The sequence below is a fragment of the Thamnophis elegans genome, chromosome 13 (genome assembly GCF_009769535.1).
Source record: "Thamnophis elegans isolate rThaEle1 chromosome 13, rThaEle1.pri, whole genome shotgun sequence".
In the NCBI taxonomy this organism is placed as follows: Eukaryota; Metazoa; Chordata; class Lepidosauria; order Squamata; family Colubridae; genus Thamnophis; species Thamnophis elegans.
Genome location: NC_045553.1, coordinates 40,278,795 through 40,299,276, shown reverse-complemented (window position 1 = coordinate 40,299,276; position 20,482 = coordinate 40,278,795). Strand labels below are relative to the sequence as shown.

The window sequence follows — 20,482 nt, the reverse complement described above, 5'->3', positions numbered from 1 at the left end:
GGCTCATGCAGGGTTTCTGCTGCCTTCTTAAAGGCCACTAAGTCTCACTTCATAAAGAGAAAACTGATAGGGCCTCTTCTAATATTGGTGTCCAATGTAACCATACCGGCTAGCCCTCAGGGTGTGACTCAGCCTTGAGTTCAGCCCACTTTCAAAGATTCTCCAAAGCTGGAGTCTTCAGAAGACAATTTTATCAAGGGCCAGAGTGGCGCAATGGTTAGAGTGCAGTACTGCAGGGGACTTCTGCTGCCTGCAATTTGGCAGTTTGGTTCTCACCAGGCTCAAGGTTGATTCAACCTTCCATCCTCCTGAAGCGGGTAAAATGAGGAGCCAGATTGTTGGGGGCAAGATGCTGACTCTGTAAACCGCTTAGAGAGGGCTGCAAAGCACTATGAAGCGGTATATAAGTCTAAGTGCTATTGCTATTGCTATCATGCTAATGTTTGTTTGTTTAATGTTTAATAAATTTATAGGCCGCCCAATCCCGGAGGACTCCGGGCGGCTTACAACAATACAATTAAAATAGAAGTTAAAAAACACAGAAAAACATAGTAAAAAAAGATCACAACATACACCCAGTCTAATCGGGGCTGGAACTCAAACATGAGTTCAACAGCCCGGGGCCTGCCGGAATATCCAGGTCTTAAGAGCCTTACAGAAGGCCATGAGAGTGGGTAGGGTCCGGATCTCTGGGGGCAGTTTATTCCAGAGGGTCAGAGCGGCAACAGAGAAGGCCCTCCCCTGGGTAGTTGCCAGCCGACATTGTCTGGTTGACGGTACCCGGAGCAGGCCTTCCCTGTGCGATCTAATCGGTCGTTGGGAAGTATGTGGCAGAAGACGGTCCCACAGGTATCTGGGTCCTAGGCCATGTAGGGCTTTAAAGGTGATAACCAGCACCTTGAATTGCGTCCGGAGAATTGCGTCCCTAAGACTGCATAAGTGATTGGTGGTGAATTCCTAACATGGAATTTGACGCCAGGATATCATTCCCAATAGCAACTTGCTCTTAGAACCATGCTAGTGCAGAAATCAACCCCTAAATGACCTCCAGATGCTAAGTCCCATGTTCCCTTGCCACTTGCCCATGCTGGCTGAGGCCGATGGGAGTAGAAGCTCCGAGACATTTTAAAAGCACCAGGTTGCCCATCAAGGCACCAGTGTCTTCTCTAACCACTAACCCGCTGGTTTGTTCTTTCGCCCACCCAACCCGATCTCTACTCGACCAACCTGTCTGGGGTGGAGAGATACTTCTGCTTTTGGAATTTCTTCTCTAGTCCCATCAGCTGCAACTCTGTGAAGATGGTCCGGCTGCGGCGAGGCTTTTTCAAAGGGAGGCTGGGCTGCTCGGTCTCGGATTCACTGCTTCCATGGGTTTCATTGGCGTGGGTCTCTGAACAGGTGTTTCCCGAAGGTGGGAGCGGTGAGAGAACTCGAGAGGTGCTCACTGCAGGAATGAAGTGAGAGACTGCTGAAGGCTGCCTGGTGATGACAGAGATGAGCGGATAAGCCCGTAGAGAAGAGGAGCCTGGGAAAGAAGCATCAGAAGCAGAGGCATTACCAAGAGAGGTTGGCTAGAGAGATCGCTTCATTCTTTACTCCCAGCTCTACTTCGATCAAGATTTGATTAATACAGAGTACGTAGTGCTAGAGAAAAAGCTGCAATTGTTTATAGAAGTGTAAGAGGGCTTGTCTCCATTGGTCATTGGACAGATCAACTTATGATCACTGGACAAATCAATTTATTTTTTTGTCTGGACTTGTTTGCCGTGTGTTCGCTGAAAATTTCAGCCTTTCTTAAGCATGATATTATATGGGCATTATTGTTGTTTGCCCTTCTCACCTTTTGTACATTTGATACTTAAAATACTTCCGTAATTTGGAATGCTCTTTCATTCTGGAATATCTACCTTTAATGACTGTGGGTAGGTTTTCTGAATAAGAGGAGAATAAAAACCCATGGCAGAATGGTTTTGGCCCAGGTACTTAGAGCTATGAGTGGGAACCAAGTCAATGTGTTTAAAAACACAAGCCAAATAAATTCACCAGTGTGTGTTTGTACATATGTACACTGCAGGGGTGGGTTGCTAATCCCGGTCCAACTGCTTCGGTTGGAATGGGGCTGGCGGCGTCCTCGTGCACGCGCGCAGTTCACGCATGTGTCTTAGCACCTGCGCAATGCTCCAGCTGCTCGCGGAGACTCACGCAGGCGCTGTATGTGCCATGCGCCTGCGTGGAAGCGCAGAAGCCTTCAAAGACCGGTAAGGAGCGCAGGCAGGCAGGTGGGCCCTTCGCCGTTCCCGGAAGTTACTTACTTCCGGGTTCGCCGACTAACCGGTTCGCGGGGACCGCCGCGAACCGGTTGAAACCCACCCCTGGTACACTGGTACACTTTCCACTTTACTTGAGCACCGATGCTTGTAAATAAGTGAAACATTTCTGTTGAAGAAGAAAACATGGTAGCAAAATCATTTTTTTCTGCAAACAACATAGCAGAAAAACAGCATAGCTCCCTTAACAACTGTCTTGCTATCATGATTCTTCCATAGTTTTCAGCTGAGGCGCCAAGGAAACCACAAAAGCCATTAAAAAGTAATAAATCAGTGACACTCAAAATCTATATTCAAATACACTCACACACAAACAGTCTGAAAGATTATAATCATTACAGGGAAGCATTTTTTTTTTGTTTAGCAAGGTTTTTCTTCTTAGCATATTAAAGTTGTTGGGCTAATGGTGCTTTTTCTATTTGGGTGGGGTTCAAGGACAAGAATGCCATGGGTGACTGAAGTTTGGGAGAGTCAACACAACTTCCAGGGAAGGTGGTGGAAACATCACCATTATCTCACAGGGAAATTAAAAATATGAAATAACATTTAGCCGACACATGTAAAAAGTTACTAAAAGGTAAAGGTTCCCCTCGCACATATAAGCTAGTCGTTCCCGACTCTAAGGGGTGGTGCTCATCTCCATTCCAAAGCCGAAGAGCTAGCACTGTCCAAAGACGTCTCCATGGTCTTGTGGCTGGCATGACTAAATGCCAAAGGCGCACGGAGCACTGTCACCTTCCCACCAAAGGTGGTCCCTATTTTTCTCCTTGCATTTTTTACATGCTTTCGAATTGCTAGGTTGGCAGAAGCTGGGACAAGTAAAGGGACCTCACTCCATTATGCAGCGCTAGGTATTCGAACCGCCAACATTTCTGATCAACAAGCATCTTAGCCACTAAGCCCTTTGGTAAAAAGTTATGTTGGGTCAAAAAAATAAATCTTTTTATTTTTCGTAACTGGTTTTTCCTAACCTTCATCTTTTAATTTTATGAAAAAGGAAGTGCTTCTGCTTTTATTTTTGTGGGGGAGGGGCTCCCAAGGATAAGAACCATTTTGATGAAGTTGCCACACCTGGAGTGCAACATTGCTCAAATCAACGGGCAGCCAGTTGCCATGTTAAAACTGAAATCTGAACTCTCTGTCTCCCTGTCCCAATCTCTTCCAACGTCATGGTTTTATCAATCAGTTTTGGTACCACCTTGGAGATGTTTTCTCCGTGGTTTGGAAGATTATGGTTTCCAGAACTTCTTCTGCTTTGGTTGTAAATCTGAATAGTTCAGCTGGTAGTAAGGAGGAATTCGTTGCGTCTCATCCTTTAGGGTGGGGAGTGTAACTGAAACCGCAGCAGGGCCGGGGAGGGTGGAGAAGAAACTTCTAAAGAACTTCTGAGAAAAAGATAGTGTGCTGTCAGTGATATGATGAGTGATGAAGTCATTGGCAGAGCGGTACATGGGGCATATCCTTGTCCTATCATTGCCTTGGGAACAAGGCATGGATAGCCATGAATGAGAAGACTCTTCTTCAGCTACATTTCTCTTTAGAACATAATGATAAAGATGGAAGGAACCTTTGAGGTCCTCTAGTCCAGTGGTCACCAACTGGTGGTCTGTGAGAAAGGTTTGGTGGTTCACAGAAAAATCTTTGCATTTTTGCATTCTTGATATTGCACTAAATCAGGGATCCTCAAACTACGACCCCTGGGCCGGATACAGCCCACCGAAGCAATTAATCCTGCTTGCTGATGGGATGCATTCCTAACTTGGTCATCTGTTTAGTAGCTGCAACCCCTCCCTCCCTCCCTCCCTGGGAGTTCAGGCGCTTCAGTGAGCACTGCGTGAAAGTTTGGCCGGGCTCCTCAAAAAACAGAGTTTGCAGTGGGGCGATCTAGTGCCCGGGCTAGCTACAAGACGTTCATTCTTGGCCATATTTGAGATTCCTAGCTGCAATGGACAGTAATCATAGGGTTGACCCCAGGTGCTTCTCTCCACTAACAGGCGGCCAAGCTAAGTGCCTGAAGGACCCCATCCCGTCACAAATTCATATTAGTGGTCCAAGGGATTTAAAATTATGAATTTAGTGGTCTCTGAGGTTCAAAAGGTTGGTGACCCCTGTTCTCATCCAATCCCCTGCCAAGGCAGGAAATCTTATAAACATCCCAGTCAAGTGGCTTATTTTTTTGAAAAGCTCCAGTGATAAGAGCACCCAAACTCTGGGAGGCAAGCTATTTCATTGATTGTTTTGACTGTCACAAACTTTCTCCTTGCTTCTAAGTTGGATCTTTCTTTAACAAGTTTCCACCCATTACTTCTTATCCTGCCCTAAGGTGCTTTGGAGAATAAATCAAAACCTTTCTCCTTATGACAGCCCCTCAAATACTGGAAGACAGCTATGATGTCCCCCACTCCTGAGAGACCCCCACTCCTGAGAGACCGCCTCCTGCCGATTACCTCCCATAGACCGATTAGATCTCACAGGTTAGGTCTCCTCCGGATTCCATCCACCAGCCAATGTCGGCTGGCGACCCCCCGGGGGAGAGCTTTCTCTGTTGCAGCTCCAGCCCTCTGGAATGATCTCCCCGTTGAGATCCGGACCCTTACTACCCTCCCGGCCTTCCGCAAAGCCACCAAGTCCTGGCTGCTCCAGCAGGCCGGGGGGGCTTGTGAAACATCCAGCCCCACGGAAATTGTGAATGTTGCGGTTTTTGTTTTTAAAGTGTTGTCTTTGTCCAGTTTTCCCCTTCCCTTGTCTATTGTGAGCCGCCCGGAGTCCTTCAGGAGTGGGAGGCATACAGGACAAATAAATACAAATACAAATACAATACACTCCCCCTAATCCTTTTCTATGAATGGCTAAACAGATCTAGTTCTCTTAACTGTTTACGGTACACTTTAGCCTCCACACCTCTTGCCTTTGTTGCTCTTTTCTGCACTCTTTCTTATTTTCCATTTTTATTCTTTCCTTCTTTAGGAGAAGGTCACATTCTAGTGCAGTGCAACCACTTCTGATCTGATTGCATTTGTTCGTAAAGTTTTCTCTTTACTGAATCGGTTCTAGCTTGAAAGTCAGCATATTTGGGGGATCGCAGAGGTGGTATTCTGACAGTTCTGACCGGAAATCGTGAGAGGCCCTGCCCACCCCCCCTGGCTCTACAGCGCATGTGTGGAAGGCAAAGTGGTAGGGAAGTTAAGTCAATACCGCCCTTGGGTGGACAACTAACAATAGCAATAGCAGTTAGATTTATATACCGCTTCATAGGACTTTCAGCCCTCTCTAAGCAGTTTACAGAATCAGCATATTGCTCCCACAGTCTGGGTCCTCATTTTACCCACCTCAGAAGTATAGAAGGCTGAGTCAACCTTGAGCTGGTGAGATTTGAACCACCAAACTGCAGCTAACAGTCAGCTGAAATGGCTATAGTACTGCACTCTAACCACTGCGCCACCCCTCTCTTTGTAGAATGAATGTTCTTCATTCAGCCCTTCCCAGAATCCCCAGAGAATCCCCAGATTGAAAATCCAGCTAGCTGTTTACCAAACCTAAATTAGAAGGACTCGTGTTTCTAAGCGATTTAAAGTCATTTCACTTTTCTGTGTTTTTAAACTCATAAACAAAAAAGGGGGGGGGAACCATAGGGTTGCCTTTTCAAGTTAAAAGGAAAACGGGCTGTGTTATTTATTTATTTTTTTAAAAAGCTAAACAATTAACCAAGCTCGGCAGATAAGATGTTGGCCATAAACTCAGACGACCCAGGTTCTATTCTGAGTTCTGACTCATGGCGTGACCTTTAACAAGTCACTTTCCTTCCCCATCTCCATTTCATTTTCTGGCATCCCACTCCTCAAAATGCCGACTTGCAAACAAATCCCATTAATTGGGGGGAAAAAATCATTGTTGTCATCAATGTTCATCGCTGTACAGATGAACCTCAATTTATTGCCACATTGGAGGCCAGAATTTCTGGTGCTAAGCAAGGCTGCTATTAAGTCAGCCACACCCAATTTTATGATCTCTTTTGGCCACCGTTGTGAAAGAATCACACGGTTGTTAAATGGCCTGGTGCCCCCCTCCCCTCCCCTCCCCATTTGCCTTTGCCTTTCAGAATCCAGCTGGGAAGGTCACAATGATGATCACATGACTTTGTCATCCTGCAGTTGCCATAAACACATGTTTGTCAAGCACCCAGATTTTGACCATTGCAAGGATACCGTGATGGTTGCAAGGGCAAGAATTGGTGGTAACTCACTTTTTCGGTACCATTGTGACTTCGACTGGTCGCTACATGAATGGTTATAAGTTAAGGACTACCTGTAGACTATTCTCAGCAATTTTGACAACCAGCCCTGAAAAGCAGGTTACGGCTGTCATCCTATCAGGGGGATTTTTAATTCTCTCTTTCAACATGAGTTGTTTTTTTTTTCTTTTTGTACGATGAAAGAAACAACTAAAAATTCATTTTAAAGGGTGGGGAGACAGGGGGGGTTTCCAGCCTTCCTCCTTCCATTCAGGTCTCCCTGTGCAGTTATAGGGGAGCCTTGCAAGAAAGTGTAATCGGTTTCTTGAACTCCGGGAAGGATGATTTATAGGAGCAGAAGTTCTGCGTAACCAAAAGAAGCTCATGTGAGTCATACTGTTTTGCAATGAGAAGACGGTAATCAGATCTGTTCTATCAACAGGACAAGACTGGGGGTGGAAAGAACAAGATTTACAAGGATCCCCCCCAATTCCTTCCATCGGTAGCTTTCTTGAATGTCTCCAAGGGAATAAATAAATTGGTTGGCCAAAGCCCACTTAAGTGAATTCATGGTTAGGATGAGATTTGAAAGGTAAACTTCCTGGTAGAAGAATCTATCATTAACACTAACTGGGCGTAACACAATGTATTAAAGAAGAATAACATGAGTAGGACCCATACTCACACTACAGTGCGTAGTATGAGTGCCAATAAGAAGTCGTTTTGTTGAGAACAGTAGAAAATAATTTTCAGAAACGGGAAAAGTAATAATATTAACAATTGGATTCAAGAGACGCATGACTCATTTGTGGCTGAAAAAGCAATGCTAGCTGAGAATCCAAATTGACCCAACCTATTTTCCTGTAGCAGAGATTTTATAATGTTAGAGAATCATTTATTTTCCCCCCTAAGATAAATTTAGAAATCTGTTTGACATTTGATATGTTCATTGGGGGGAGGGGGAAAGAGTTGCTTATTCTTGTGTTGTAACTTTATTTTTAGATGACAGACAGATAGATAGATAAAGAGAGAGAGAGAGAGAGAGAGAGAGAGAGAGAGAGAGAGAGATGATAGAGATAGAGATAGAGATAGAGGTAGATAGGTAGATAGGTAGATAGGTAGATAGGTAGATAGGTAAATAGGTAGGTAGGTAGGTAGGTAGGTAGGTAGGTAGGTAGATAGATAGATAGATAGATAGATAGATAGATAGATAGATAGATAGATAGATAGATAGATATAGAGAGATAGATAGATAGATAGATAGATAGATAGATAGATAGATAGATAGATAGATAGATAGATAGATGATAGAGATAGAGAGAGAGAGATATAGGTAGATAGGTAGATAGGTAGGTAGGTAGGTAGGTAGGTAGGTAGGTAGGTAGGTAGGTAGGTAGGTAGATAGATAGATAGATAGATAGATAGATAGATAGATAGATAGATAGATAGATAGATAGATAGATAGATAGATAGATAGACAGACAGACAGACAGACAGACAGACAAATACAATTAGCCATGTCAGGCCAAGTTTTTGTTCCAGGCAAAACTTGGCTAAATCTTTTTTTGGAACAAAAGTAAAGACAAGGAAAGATTTATGGCTTGGCGGCTTGCTGGCATGTCAGCTTCGCTGGGAGGCAGAAATGAGATCTTGGCTGAGTGAACACTGTCTAAGATGATGGAGGAAGAAAAATAAGTAATAAGAAAAAAAAACGAATGAGCTGGCAATGGAAGAACTCTTCCCTGCTGGCTGGAGACAGTCAAAACAAAACAAAAAGATAGAAACAACTTCCCCCTCCACATTTCTGGATGCAGGTATGCGCAGATTCCTAATTCCTGATTGCCATTGCCTCCATCCCCCCCTCCCTCCATTCATTCTAGAAAATGGATCCTTCACCAATCCAGAACTAATGGACTAAATTTTATGTGCATTTGCTTGTTTAATGTGAAATAGTCCTTCTTTTAAAAATTTAACCTGCTGTTCAGAATGCAAAATGAATTCTTCTCAACGCTGCAAATTAGATTTTAGGTAATTTATGGCAACTGCGCAGGGGTAGTCTTATTAAGCTCCCTGTTCTCTCTTTTTTTTAAAAAAGGGTTCGTGTGCTGAAATGAAAGGAACATGTCTTCCATTTAATCTATGGTTTTCACCTCCGCATTGCAAGCTGGACTGAGAGAGAGTATTGTACCACAAACACCTGTTCACTGCATTATCCCAATGCAATTTGGAAACTTGTGCTGCGAGATAATAGCTTAGTGTTACTACCAGTTCACTCTTATGTTACAAGTCAAAGGAGAGATTAAAGCTGGCTTGGATTTTTGAGTCACAACTCCACCATAAGTCAGTTGTATTTAAATGTAGGCACACCGGAGAAAAATGAATAAGTGACCATCTCCAATCCATGGAAAAAAATAATGTAAACTCTGTACATATTTTACTGATCTACCACTGATGCTACTCCAGAGTAAGAGCAACTACTCATCATTTCCATTCTTTCCCTGGCCAATAGATCATCTTCCGTTCATGCATGTTAAGACATTGGTTGAGTGGTTCCAAAAACACACTGAACCCAATTGAACCTAACAGTTGCTAGTTAGCCTAATCGTTCAGAACAGTCTAAATTGTTCTGGTACTTAAAACAATTAATCAGTGGAACAACTTGCTTCGAGAAGTATGGGTGCTCCAACACAGGAGGTTTTTAAGAAGAGACTGAACAACCATTTGTCTGAAATGGTGTAAGGTTTCTTGCATCAGCAAGCAGTTGGACTAGAAGACCTCCATGGTCCCTTCCAACTCTCTTATTTGATAAAGTCATGCTATCTGAAGGCTGCGAAGGTTGGACCATAAGAAAGGCTGAGTGCCAAAGAATGGAGGCCTTTGAACTAGGGTGCTGGAGAAGACTCCTGCGAGTCCCTTGGACTGCAAGGTGATCCAATCGGTCAGTGCTAGAGGAGATCAACCCTGACTGCTCTTTAGAGGGCCAGATCCTGAAGAGGAAACTCAAATACTTTGGCCCCCTAATGAGAAGGAAGGACTCACTGGAGAAGAGCCTCATGCTGGGAAAGATGGAGGGCAAAAGAAGAAAGGGACAGCAGAGAAGGAGGTGGCTGGATGGAGTCACCGAATCAGTAGGCATGAGCTTAAATGGACTCCAGAGGATGGCAGAGGACAGGAAGGCCTGGAGTAACGTTGTCCATGGGGTTGTGATGGGTCGGACATGACTTTACAACTAACAACAACAACAACAACAACCGGAAGGTAAGGTGTTTTATGCCACTGCTTTGAGCCTTCAGTCTTCCAAGAAAAACTTCAGTTGCAATGAACAATGTAATTAAATTCAAATTTGACAAATTAATTAACTAATTAGCCAAACTTCTGTTAAAAAGAGAACATCAAGGATGTCTTCATTGTGTTTTTAAAACCTCTAGCAAGCTCTGTTCCGTTCCTACTTCTTTAAATCTCAGATTCCCATTCATTTCAAACCTTCCTTTTTGATTTACTTCTGCCCTGTAAGTAGTATTCCGCAGAGCCCATTTTTGCATTTTCAAAGCAGCCTTTCATACTCAACTTGGCTGTTTAATTGGGCATAATAATGGTAATGAATGAATTTGACTGCAGTCTGACTTAAAGCTTTCCTGCCTTAAGGTGTTTGGAGGTTAGAGGAAAAGAAAAAATACACACAACAACAAAAAAACAAACAAAAATCCAGTTCCTAATCAGGGAAGATAATTAACAGACTAAGATGACAGTTTAAAAATACTACTATACATATCTTCAAGGCAAATGCTCTGACAGTAACTAATTAGCTGTAAAATATTTGACAATCTGCAACTTTTGGAAATGAAGGCAGCCCTGAAAAGTAATGTTTAAACCTAATTTAACATGTATTATAACAACTCCACCCATAGCTGTCAGATTCGTTTATCAGCCATAATCATACACTTCTCTGACAGCTAGAATATTGTAGGGCAGAGACCTGGAGCTAAATCATGGTTTGTTTAGTCCTGGCTGGCTGAATCAGCTACCCTTGCCTGGATTTTGTACAAGATGCTACATTGATGATAGTTCTCTATAATCTTGTGTGCAGCCAAAATATGGTTTATCTGCCTTTGGGTTTATTTCTGGTACGGTTCTGTAGTGAAGCAATTTTATAACTGTGCCAAGATATTTAAATACCCACAGAATTTATGCTTTTTCACAGAGGCTGCTGATTGAAGGATGTGTAATGCTGATTCTTTATCTGTCTCCTTCCTTCTGCAGTAAATACAGGGCTAGCCTGTTAGAGTAGCAATTCAAAACCTGGCTGGCACACACACACACACACACACACACACACACACACACACACACACACCCTTTTTGGCTTTTTTTGTGTTCAAAAGTTTTATTTCTTTTAAGACAAACATTTCATCATTCCTCAATCAGTAAGACATCGAAGTACAATTTTTTGTATGTCAAAATAATTCTAGTTTACCACCAAATTCTTGCCTAGCCTAATATATACCCCTCCCTCCCTCCACCCTCCCCCCCAACCCCCCTCCTCCTTCCCCCCCCCTCCGACTTCCTAGAACCCGTACACGGTATGGATTTCTAACAAACACAGTCTAAAATCTATTGAGAAAAAAAGAAATAAAGAAATTAATAACATTCTACATTGACCTTAGCTTCTTCTTGCTGAACTAACTTTAAACAATTTAAATCATTTCTGATCTTAAGCATAGGCTAACTGGAAACCCTTTTTGGCTTTTTGATTGTCTCTTCTTGAATGTAAACAGAGCACAAACCCCACTCCCTTCCAGCACTGATGATGTTATTCAGTTGGGCAATGAAACGTCTGCAAGAAAACACCCAAGCTCAGAGAGCACCAAGGACCTCCCAGTTCAACCTGAGCTATGAATATTCTAGTTCAGCCGCTGCTCTTCCTTCATTTGGGATCTTCTGCTAGTGTTTTCAATCTATTTTTGATCAGCATTATATATAAGGTGGATGCAATTTGCAGGCTGTTGCTCATCAAGGCATAAGGGATCAGTTATTCATCGTAACCTGCTAGCTTTTAGAAAGTAAAATGACTGTCGGGTCCTATTCAGTTGTTGGCATGTTTTCTACCACACAAGCTAGGAAATGGTGCAGGTTTCCTTCCTTAGTCTTGGCTGCTTCCCATTCACACAGACTCTCCCCAGGTGACATTAAAAATTGATTCATCAAGAAGAGTGGATCCCATTCTGACAGGTTAAATAGCAGCTTCACAAAGCTCCCAGGCGGTGGCTGCAAACATAAACATGTTTAGCCCCATTGAACTAAAACACGTACGAGATCCGGTTGCAAATCCACCTCTGTATTCAAAAGGCACATTATTAACTTAGCATATCGGCATTTGAATGAAGGCATGCCTAGATATAAATCAATCGGTCGCTGGCTTGCTCCTTTGTTAATTAGTGCAATATCCATAAGCAAGCATGAATTATGGCTGCTGACTCAACATGGCTCACAAAGGATGCTTCGGGTTTCACAAGCCCATCCTTCTGCTGGCTGCCAAGAAAGCAGTAGCTGTAAATGCCACCGTCTTTTCCTGCTTCCAACATGCAAAACAATTTGATGAATGACACAGGAGGGGAAAAGAGGGAACTTAATTATTTGCAAAATAAGACCTGCTTTAATTCAGGGCTGTGCCAACTTTTGGGAAATACATTTCTCACCGAGGTAATATTTCTTAGGTGAATGACATCTCAGGCACAGGGAAGATAGAACAGAACAGAATAACAGAGTTGGAAGGGACCTTGGGGCAGGGATGGGCTGCCACGGCGTTCGCCCAGGTTCGGGAGAACCCGTAGCTAACGTTATGGCTGGTTCAGATTGTTGGGGACAATATGCTGACTCTCTAAACTGCTTAGAGAGGGCTGTAAAAGCTCTATGAAGTGGTTTATAAGTCTAAGTGCTATTGCTAAAAGCTACCCACTAATATTTTTATTATAAGGGTAGTTGCTGCACCTGCTGTCATTAGCTGTCATTAGCTTGGTCTAATCTAATTAGCTGGTATTTAATCTTAACCTCTCAATGTGATCCATATCTTTCCTTATAGCGATTGTCTTCATTTATGGCATTAGAGCCGAGGTGGCGCAGTGGTTAGGGTGCAGTACTGCAGGCCACTTTAGCTGACTGTGATCTGCAGTTCAGCGGTTCAAATCTCACCGGCTCAAGGTCGACTCAGCCTTCTGAGGTGGGTGAAATGAGGACCCGGACTGTGGGGGGGCAAGTTGCTGACTCAATTTGCTAAAAAATTTGTAAACCGCTTAGAGAGGGCTGAAAGCCCTATGAAGCGGTATATAAGTCTAATAAATCAATCAATCAATAAAATTTATTAAGAAAGAAACATTATAATTGCCCTTTTCTTTCCCTCAATAATGCAAGTGAAATATCGCTCCAGCATGTGTACTAACCATGTGCTGACACTTCAGTGGAGTTCTCCTATTATTCGAATTGTCCCAAAACTTTCTCTACCTCTGGCATTTGTCGCAAGATGACTTCTGCAGGAAGCTTCCTTAGATCTCCCGAGCTCTGTTATTTTCATTCTTTGGTATCATCCGTGTCACAATCGAAAGAACACCCTTGGCCTTCCCCCCCACCTCCCCTCAATGGACCAAAAATAAACCATGGAGCCAGCTCTGTGGAACAGCTGCACAAACAATGCCATTTAGAAGAATGCATCACGACACATGATCAAGTTTGCTGTCTGTCTGCGGAACCTTTGTTTTCCGACAATTAGCTGTCCTGCGTGGGTAACAGGCAGAGAAGTGGCCCAGACAAATTAAGAATGTTAGACGCTCTCTTTTCCAAGAAACCCCTGAAAAAAGAAACAATTAAAAAGACCCAGATATAGAACAGGACAGCCAGAAATGGAGGAAAATGCCCCCTTTGGCTGGTGCCTGTCTTTTTTTTTTTTAATCCCACCGTCTCATTTCCAACAGGGATTATGATAGGACCAAGTAGTGTTGTTTGATTAACGATCGGCTTTTAATAGACATGGGGAGATAACTTATTACTGTAAAATATATTAGCATCTTTCAAACCCTAACACTTTATATAGCATTAGCAGATAGCATTGGATTAAGGTGCAGGGCTTTATTTCCAACCAATCAGAGGTGGTATTCAGTTCAGGAGAACCGGTAGCAGAAATTTTGAGTAGTTCAGAGAACTGGTAAATACCACGTCTGATTGGGTCTTCCCCCATCTATTCGCTGCCTCCCAAGTCCCAGAGATAAGCTCTTCCCTGTGATACTTTAAGGAAGTAAGAAATTGGACTTTTAAACTTTGATTTGGAAGAAATCTCCTGAGAATCTCATGGATCACCAAATGGGTGATTGGGAGGAAATGGGGATTTTGCAGTAACCTTCCGCTACCATGCCCACCAAGCCACATCCACCAAACAATGCCACACCCACCAAGCCATGCCCACAGAACCGGTAGTTAAAAAATTTGAATCCTGGTAGTGCTAACACTTATAATAATATTGATTATTTATACCGCCATATAATTTACATTCTCTGTTTTCTGTTATTCTCTACTGTTCTTATATTATAGGACAAGGTAAAAGCAATAGGAAGACATGCAGAATGGAGAATTATAAAGGCTAAACAGGAAAACCGATACAGAAGGCTGTATAATTACTTTATAGTGTTATGCGTGTTTTGTGTTTTGTTTTTTTTCTTGTGGTGTTTTTCTTTCTGTGTTTAAAGATTAAAACGTTCAATAAAAATTATTTAAAAATTTTTTTGAATCCCACCACTGTACCCAATCCAGTGGTGAGATTCAAATAATTTAACAACCAGTTCTCTGCCCTAATGACCATCTGGGTAGGTGGGGCTCGGTGGTCATGTGACTGGGTGGGTGTGGCCAACTCAACGTCACTCACGTCGATGGGCGCTTAGCTGCTACAATGTAATGAGGGTTAACCGGAGAGGCAGTTTCTGTAAGCAGGTCAATAAAGATGAGGCTAGAAACAACACCAGAATGTTTCCTTCCTGCCTTCCTTACAGGATTAGCCCTGTAGAGTGGAAAAAAACAAAAGGAGATTTTTTTTCCCAACAATCGGTTCACGGAACTACTTAGAAAGTTACCAACCGGTTCTCCCGAATAGGTGCGAACTGGCTGAATCCCACCACTGACCCAATCATACAGTTTGGGAGCTAGTCATTACCTCTCAACCTAACGTTACCTTCCAGGGTTGACGTGAAATGAAAATGTCAGAACCACAAGATGCAAACTGGGCAATAAATGTAGTAAAGAACCAAAGAAAATACAAGCCTGTGCAATGTCCATGGAGATTCTCAATCATCCAAGTCATGGTTGCACCAAAGATGCTTTTTTTCAAGAGGCTACTGGACTTCCTGGTTTTTCTTTGAAGACGTTTCGCTTCTCACCCAAGAAGAATCCTTCAGCTTTTTCAGCTTCGCCTTCTGAGCTGAAGAAGCTTCTTGGATGAGAAGCAAAACATCTCCAAGAGAAAACCAAAAGGTTCAGTTCCTCTTGAAAAAAAGCAACTTTGGTACAAGCCTATGCAATATTTATTTAATAAAACAAAAAATGCGCTTAGAGGTTGAGCGATGTCTTAATACCAACATCTGAGGACTTAAAAGAGTGACGGAGGTGTTGAAGATGGGGTGAACGGGTATGGACCCACCAAAAGATCCATTGGGTCAGACATTGGTGTCAGTGGTGGGATTCAATTTTTTTTTACTGCCAGTTCTGTGGGTATGGCTTGGTGGGCGTGGGGTGGCTTGGTGGGTGTGGCTTGGTGGGAGCATGGCAGGGGAAAGTTACTGCAAAAATCCCATTTCCTCCCGATCAGCTGGCACTCGGGAGGCAGAGAATCGATGGAGGCAGGGCCAGTCAGAGGTGGTATTTACCGGTTCTCTGAACTACTCAAAATTTCTGCTACTGGTTCTCCAGAACTGGCCAGAACCTGCTGAATACCACCTTGCTCTCTTTCTAACGAAGGAGGGATCTTTTTCAATGCATCCTTTATCCTTCCCGTTATGGAAATATGTTGGAAGGAAATCTTCTCCACAAGTAAATAAGTACCCCATATGTCAGTAGAACGAGCAAGTTGCCATTCAGAGAGATTCTTTTCCTGTAAACTGACTACATTCCTAATTGCTTAATCTATTGCTTAAACCAGAGGAAAGCTCGGAATCTCATTTCTACCTGTCAACACACATTCTGAAACTGCTAAATTTGGATTCAGTAGCTCACATATTTTAGCCAACACACCTCTTTTTTTCCATGAAATATAAGATAACTTCAGGTATTCTCTGAACCGGCCCTACCATAAAATAATGGGCACCTTTGTCAATGACAGAACAAGAGGAAGATACATGTGTCATGGTGTCCAATTTACCATCATGATTTCCTTGCTCTGATGATTTGCGGGAGAACAGTCTGGCTCCAAATTATACTACAGTGTGCGGTGGATATTTAAATTTTAGACCTCAGGCCAAATGGCTTGGGAATGAGCCTATGTGGGCTTGACCATTTTTGATACACGGTTCTTCTAAAATAGTCCAATGCCCTCAACAGATGGACAGTATTGTATAATTCAGCCACAGGAGCAGCTGCTTAAATCCTTTTGTGGTTGGAAGAAGATACAGAAATACTCATAGACAGAGTGCAGCTCATCAAAGACATATCTCCCATTCACATTAAGATGCTAACAATCTTCCCCACAGTTTCTGGCCTGCTTTAAGAGCTAAAAGGAAGTATTTAGTTGGAATAAATAGCAATAGCAATAGCAGTAGACTTATATACCGCTTCATAGGGCTTTCAGCCCTCTCTAAGCGGTTTACAGAGTCAGCATGAAGAAACCGATCACATAGGCAAGTTTCAACTCTTCACATAGTCAAATGGTCACTCTACATGCACAAGAGGAAAGCATCCTATGCAGAAGGACAACATGGTCTTTATAAAAGCCTGTCTGGTAGTCTTCAACTCTACTTTCTTGTTGTAAGGTATAATCACAGAATCTTGGAAGCCTGATGGAGATTCTCTCTCCCCTTCCTTATATACAAGATAATCAAGTTGGGCCTGTCTTGAGTTTCTTTCTCACCCTCTCTTCCTTTCTGAGGCTCAGCTGGTGTCTACCTAACAGGCACTGAATCCTTAACAGATTAACAGAGTTGGAAGGGACATTGTAGGTCATCTCGTCCAATCTCCCGCTCAAGCAGGAGACCCTACACCATTTCTGACAAATGGCAATCCAATCTCTTCTTGAATGTCTCAAGTGATGAAGCTCCCACAACTTCTGTTCCATTGGTTGATTGTTCTCACTGTCAGAAAGTTCCTCCTTGTTTCGAGGTTGAATCTCTCCTTGATCAGTTTCCATCCATTATTCTTTCTCTGGCCTTCAGGTGCTTTGGAAAACAGCTTGACCCCCTCTTCTCTGTTGCAGTCTTTCAAATATTGGAAGACTGGTATCATGTCTCCCCTGGTCCTTCTCTTCACTAGACTAGCCATGCCCAGTTCCTGCAACCGTTCATCGTATGTTTTAGTCTCCAGTCCCCTAGTCATCCTGGTTGCTCTTCTCTCCACTTTTTCTAGAGTCTCAACATCTTTTTATAGTGTGGTGACCAAAATTGGATGCAGTATTCTAAGTGTGGTCTTACTGGGGCTTTATAGAGTGGTATTAGTACCTCACTTGATCTTGATTGTATCCCTCTGTTAATGCAACTTCTTCAAGACTAGCTCCACAATCCTCTACAGGTACCAACATTCATTTGATAATGAATGAATGAATGCTCCCAGATTCTTGTGGACTGAACGTTCTCAGTGGATTAAAAAAAAATGTGGGTTCAGAGTACGCCTTGTGGGAAGGGTGAGAAAGAAAGACAGAAGGTAGAGAAGAGATGGAATGGAATACCCAACAGAAGAGCATGGCTGAATGAGTTGAACGGCGAACAAAAACCCTCCCCGTTGCAACATTTTGTTCTGAGCCCTTTTTAGAAAATAATCGTTCAAATATCTGTCGGGGGGGGGGGAGAGAGAATAAAAATAAAACAAGTGAGAGAAACAATTGTATGATAACAAATCAGGATGCTGGCAGAGCTCAGTTTACAGGTGCACCACTCCATCTGTCTAACCAGTTAAGGCAAAGCATATCTTAAAGGCAAGCCTGGGGAATTAATTGTAACTAAATTTGTTCCAGGGCAAACAACACAGCTTAACTGATTTGTGGATCAGGATGACTTACATTCTTTGCTTAGTGAGCGGCCTCCAAATTTGTTTCTCCTTGCATAGGAGAGAAAGACGGTAGGACATGGTATGACTTCCCTGGCAAGTGAAAAGCAACAGTGAATGACATGGCATAAATATCTCCTATTTATAAGAAAGTTCTCTGTTGTTCTTGGATTCGAGTTGTGAATTATATTAATGAAGCAGCAGGGACTAGCTAACTGCCACCCAGCTGCTTAGAAACCAAACAATGGCAATATTTCAATACTACACAGGCGATTTGCAACTGAGGCACATCTATAATGAAACATCTTCCTTCACCGCTGAGAAAGAGGGGAGCAAAACTTACTTAATCTATAGTTAAACTGTAGGGGTTGTTGCAGAGGTGAGTTGCTCCCGGTTCTGGCCTGGGTTGGGGTGGCGGGAGACTTCGCCCACCCACCCGGATGCTTCTGAGCATGCACAGAAGCGTTGCACGCATGCACACATACGCACGAACAAACTGGTAGTAAAAAAATTGGAAACCCACCACTGAGTTGCTGCTATTGTAGAGAAGATTTTATCAATATAGACACTTTTAAAACAGAACAGGCTATTCATGGCCATGAGTCTCCATGTCTGCTATTTTTGTTTATTTTATTTATTTTTTCACATTTTCCTCAAAGAGGGACCCCTAACATCCTAAACTCTTATGGGGCCCTTCACACACTTGGGGTTCCAGGCCTGGACACAGAACCAGATCTTCAAGGCCATAGAAAAGGCCAATAGAGTTGGGACTAATCTCAAGCTTTCCCCATTTTAAGTGGGTTACAGGGACACGGTAGTTAAGCGGCTAAGACATTAAGCTTGTCGATCAGAAAGGTCAGCATTTCGGCGGTTCGAATCCCTAGTGCTGCGTAATGTGGTGAGCTCCCATTACTTGTCCCAGCTTCTGCCAACCTAGCAGTTCGAAAGCATGTAAAAATGCAAGTAGAAAAATAGGAACCACCTTTGGTGAGAAGGTAACAGCATTCCGTGCACCTTTGGCATTTAGTCATGCCAGCCACATGACCATGGAGATGTCTTCGGACAGAGCTGGCTCTTCGGTTTTGAAACGGAGATGATCACTACCCCCTAGAGTCAGGAACGACTGGCACATATGTGTGAGGGGAACCTTTACCTTATGTGGGTTACAGTTGCAGTTCAGGAAAGTTTACACTTTTTAATACAATTAGTTAGTTGTAAAAGGTGCCACTAACCTCCTGATTTCCATGTGCCATCATAGACTATCCTAACCCTAACTCTAACCCGACTATCATAGACTCCTGCTATCGTAGACTAACACTGGTTTCCTGCTACAATGAATTTATCTTTCTTTTAAAAAGAGAGTCTCTACTCCCTTGGAATTTAGACAGACTGCTGAGTTTCCATATATTTTATCGGATGAGATGTTTTATATGCAGAGATTTAGCATTTACACAAACCCTTCTTTCGAATGAATTTCTGAGGATGATACAATCAATATAAAAATATTACAAACAATTTCCCAACTCTTTCTTCACTCCTAACCGAAATCAATTCTACATTACAGAGAATGATGCAAACAGTTTAAATTTCACGCATGCTTTTGGATGCCCTCATAGGAAATATAATCCTCTTTGTAATGAATTATAAAAACTGAAAGAAATTTAATAGGCGAAAGTCCATTTGACACATAGGTTCACTGGGGACAGAAATCTAATCTATGGTAAATTGAGCATAATTATCAACAGTCATGCATGCACAGGTTACAAATGAACTTTGATAACAGAGAATGCACTAACTGTCTTCCAATATAACAGATGTATGACAAGTGTATCTTTAGAAAGAAAAAGAAAGAAACGAATGAGTCTTCCCTAAAAGTATTTGAACTATCATAGCTAAAATTCCCAGTATGATAGATTCCATCTCCTGGGAATTTGCTCTGAAAGTAAAAAAGATGGGAAAAGATGCTCTCTCAAGGATTCTGGGCATGGATTACAAAATTTCCATTTTTTCCATCATTAATGTGGACATCATTGTGACCTGAACCAAACTTGGTATACATATGGCTTAGTCTTTGGAAACAAATATTGTGGGGTTAAGACACCCCTCAAACCCTCCAGGGCATGTGTTCTGTTAAGATACAGCTTGTTATGCCTTAAAATGGCTGTACTGCCATTAAGTGGCTTCTACTGTACAGTGCAATGTAGGTAACGGCTTCACAGTACTCCATAAGGAGGCTCCCTCTGGTAAATGGGGAAAATTCACCTTCAGAAATCACATTTGGTCCCGACATTTTCCCCCTATAAATAAAAACCTGGGCAACACCAAGTTATCGGTTAGTATTATCTAACTGAAAGCAGAGGTGGGTTGCTCCCAGTTTGGCCCAGTTCGGCCAAACCAGTATGGTATTTTGGCCTGGGTCGCAGAACCAGCAGCTACCCAGGCTGGCCCTGCCCCCGAACCAGTTCCTCGGTCACCACTGTTGTTTAGTAGTGTGCGTGCATCCGCAGTTCAGTGTAAATTGTTCTGTGCATGCGTGAAGAACAATTTACATTGAAGTGTGCATGCGCACACAGTGCATGTCTGGTGCGCGCATGTGAAGCGAACCAGTAGTAAAACCAAGAGCAACTCACCTTTGTCTGGAATGTCTACTCCTAAAATTCCAAGAGTCTTCCAAACCATCTCCTTCAGTGGTGGGTTT

General features: G+C 42.8%; 1 protein-coding gene across 1 annotated transcript in view; it reads right to left on the bottom strand.

The window, feature by feature from the left end:
- BARX2 (BARX homeobox 2) overlaps positions 1-20,482 on the bottom strand; it is a 51,087-nt gene that overhangs the window by 12,365 nt on the left and 18,240 nt on the right. The window contains 1 exon segment of the mRNA XM_032229831.1: positions 1,228-1,525. Coding sequence (XP_032085722.1) covers positions 1,228-1,525 — 298 coding nt within the window.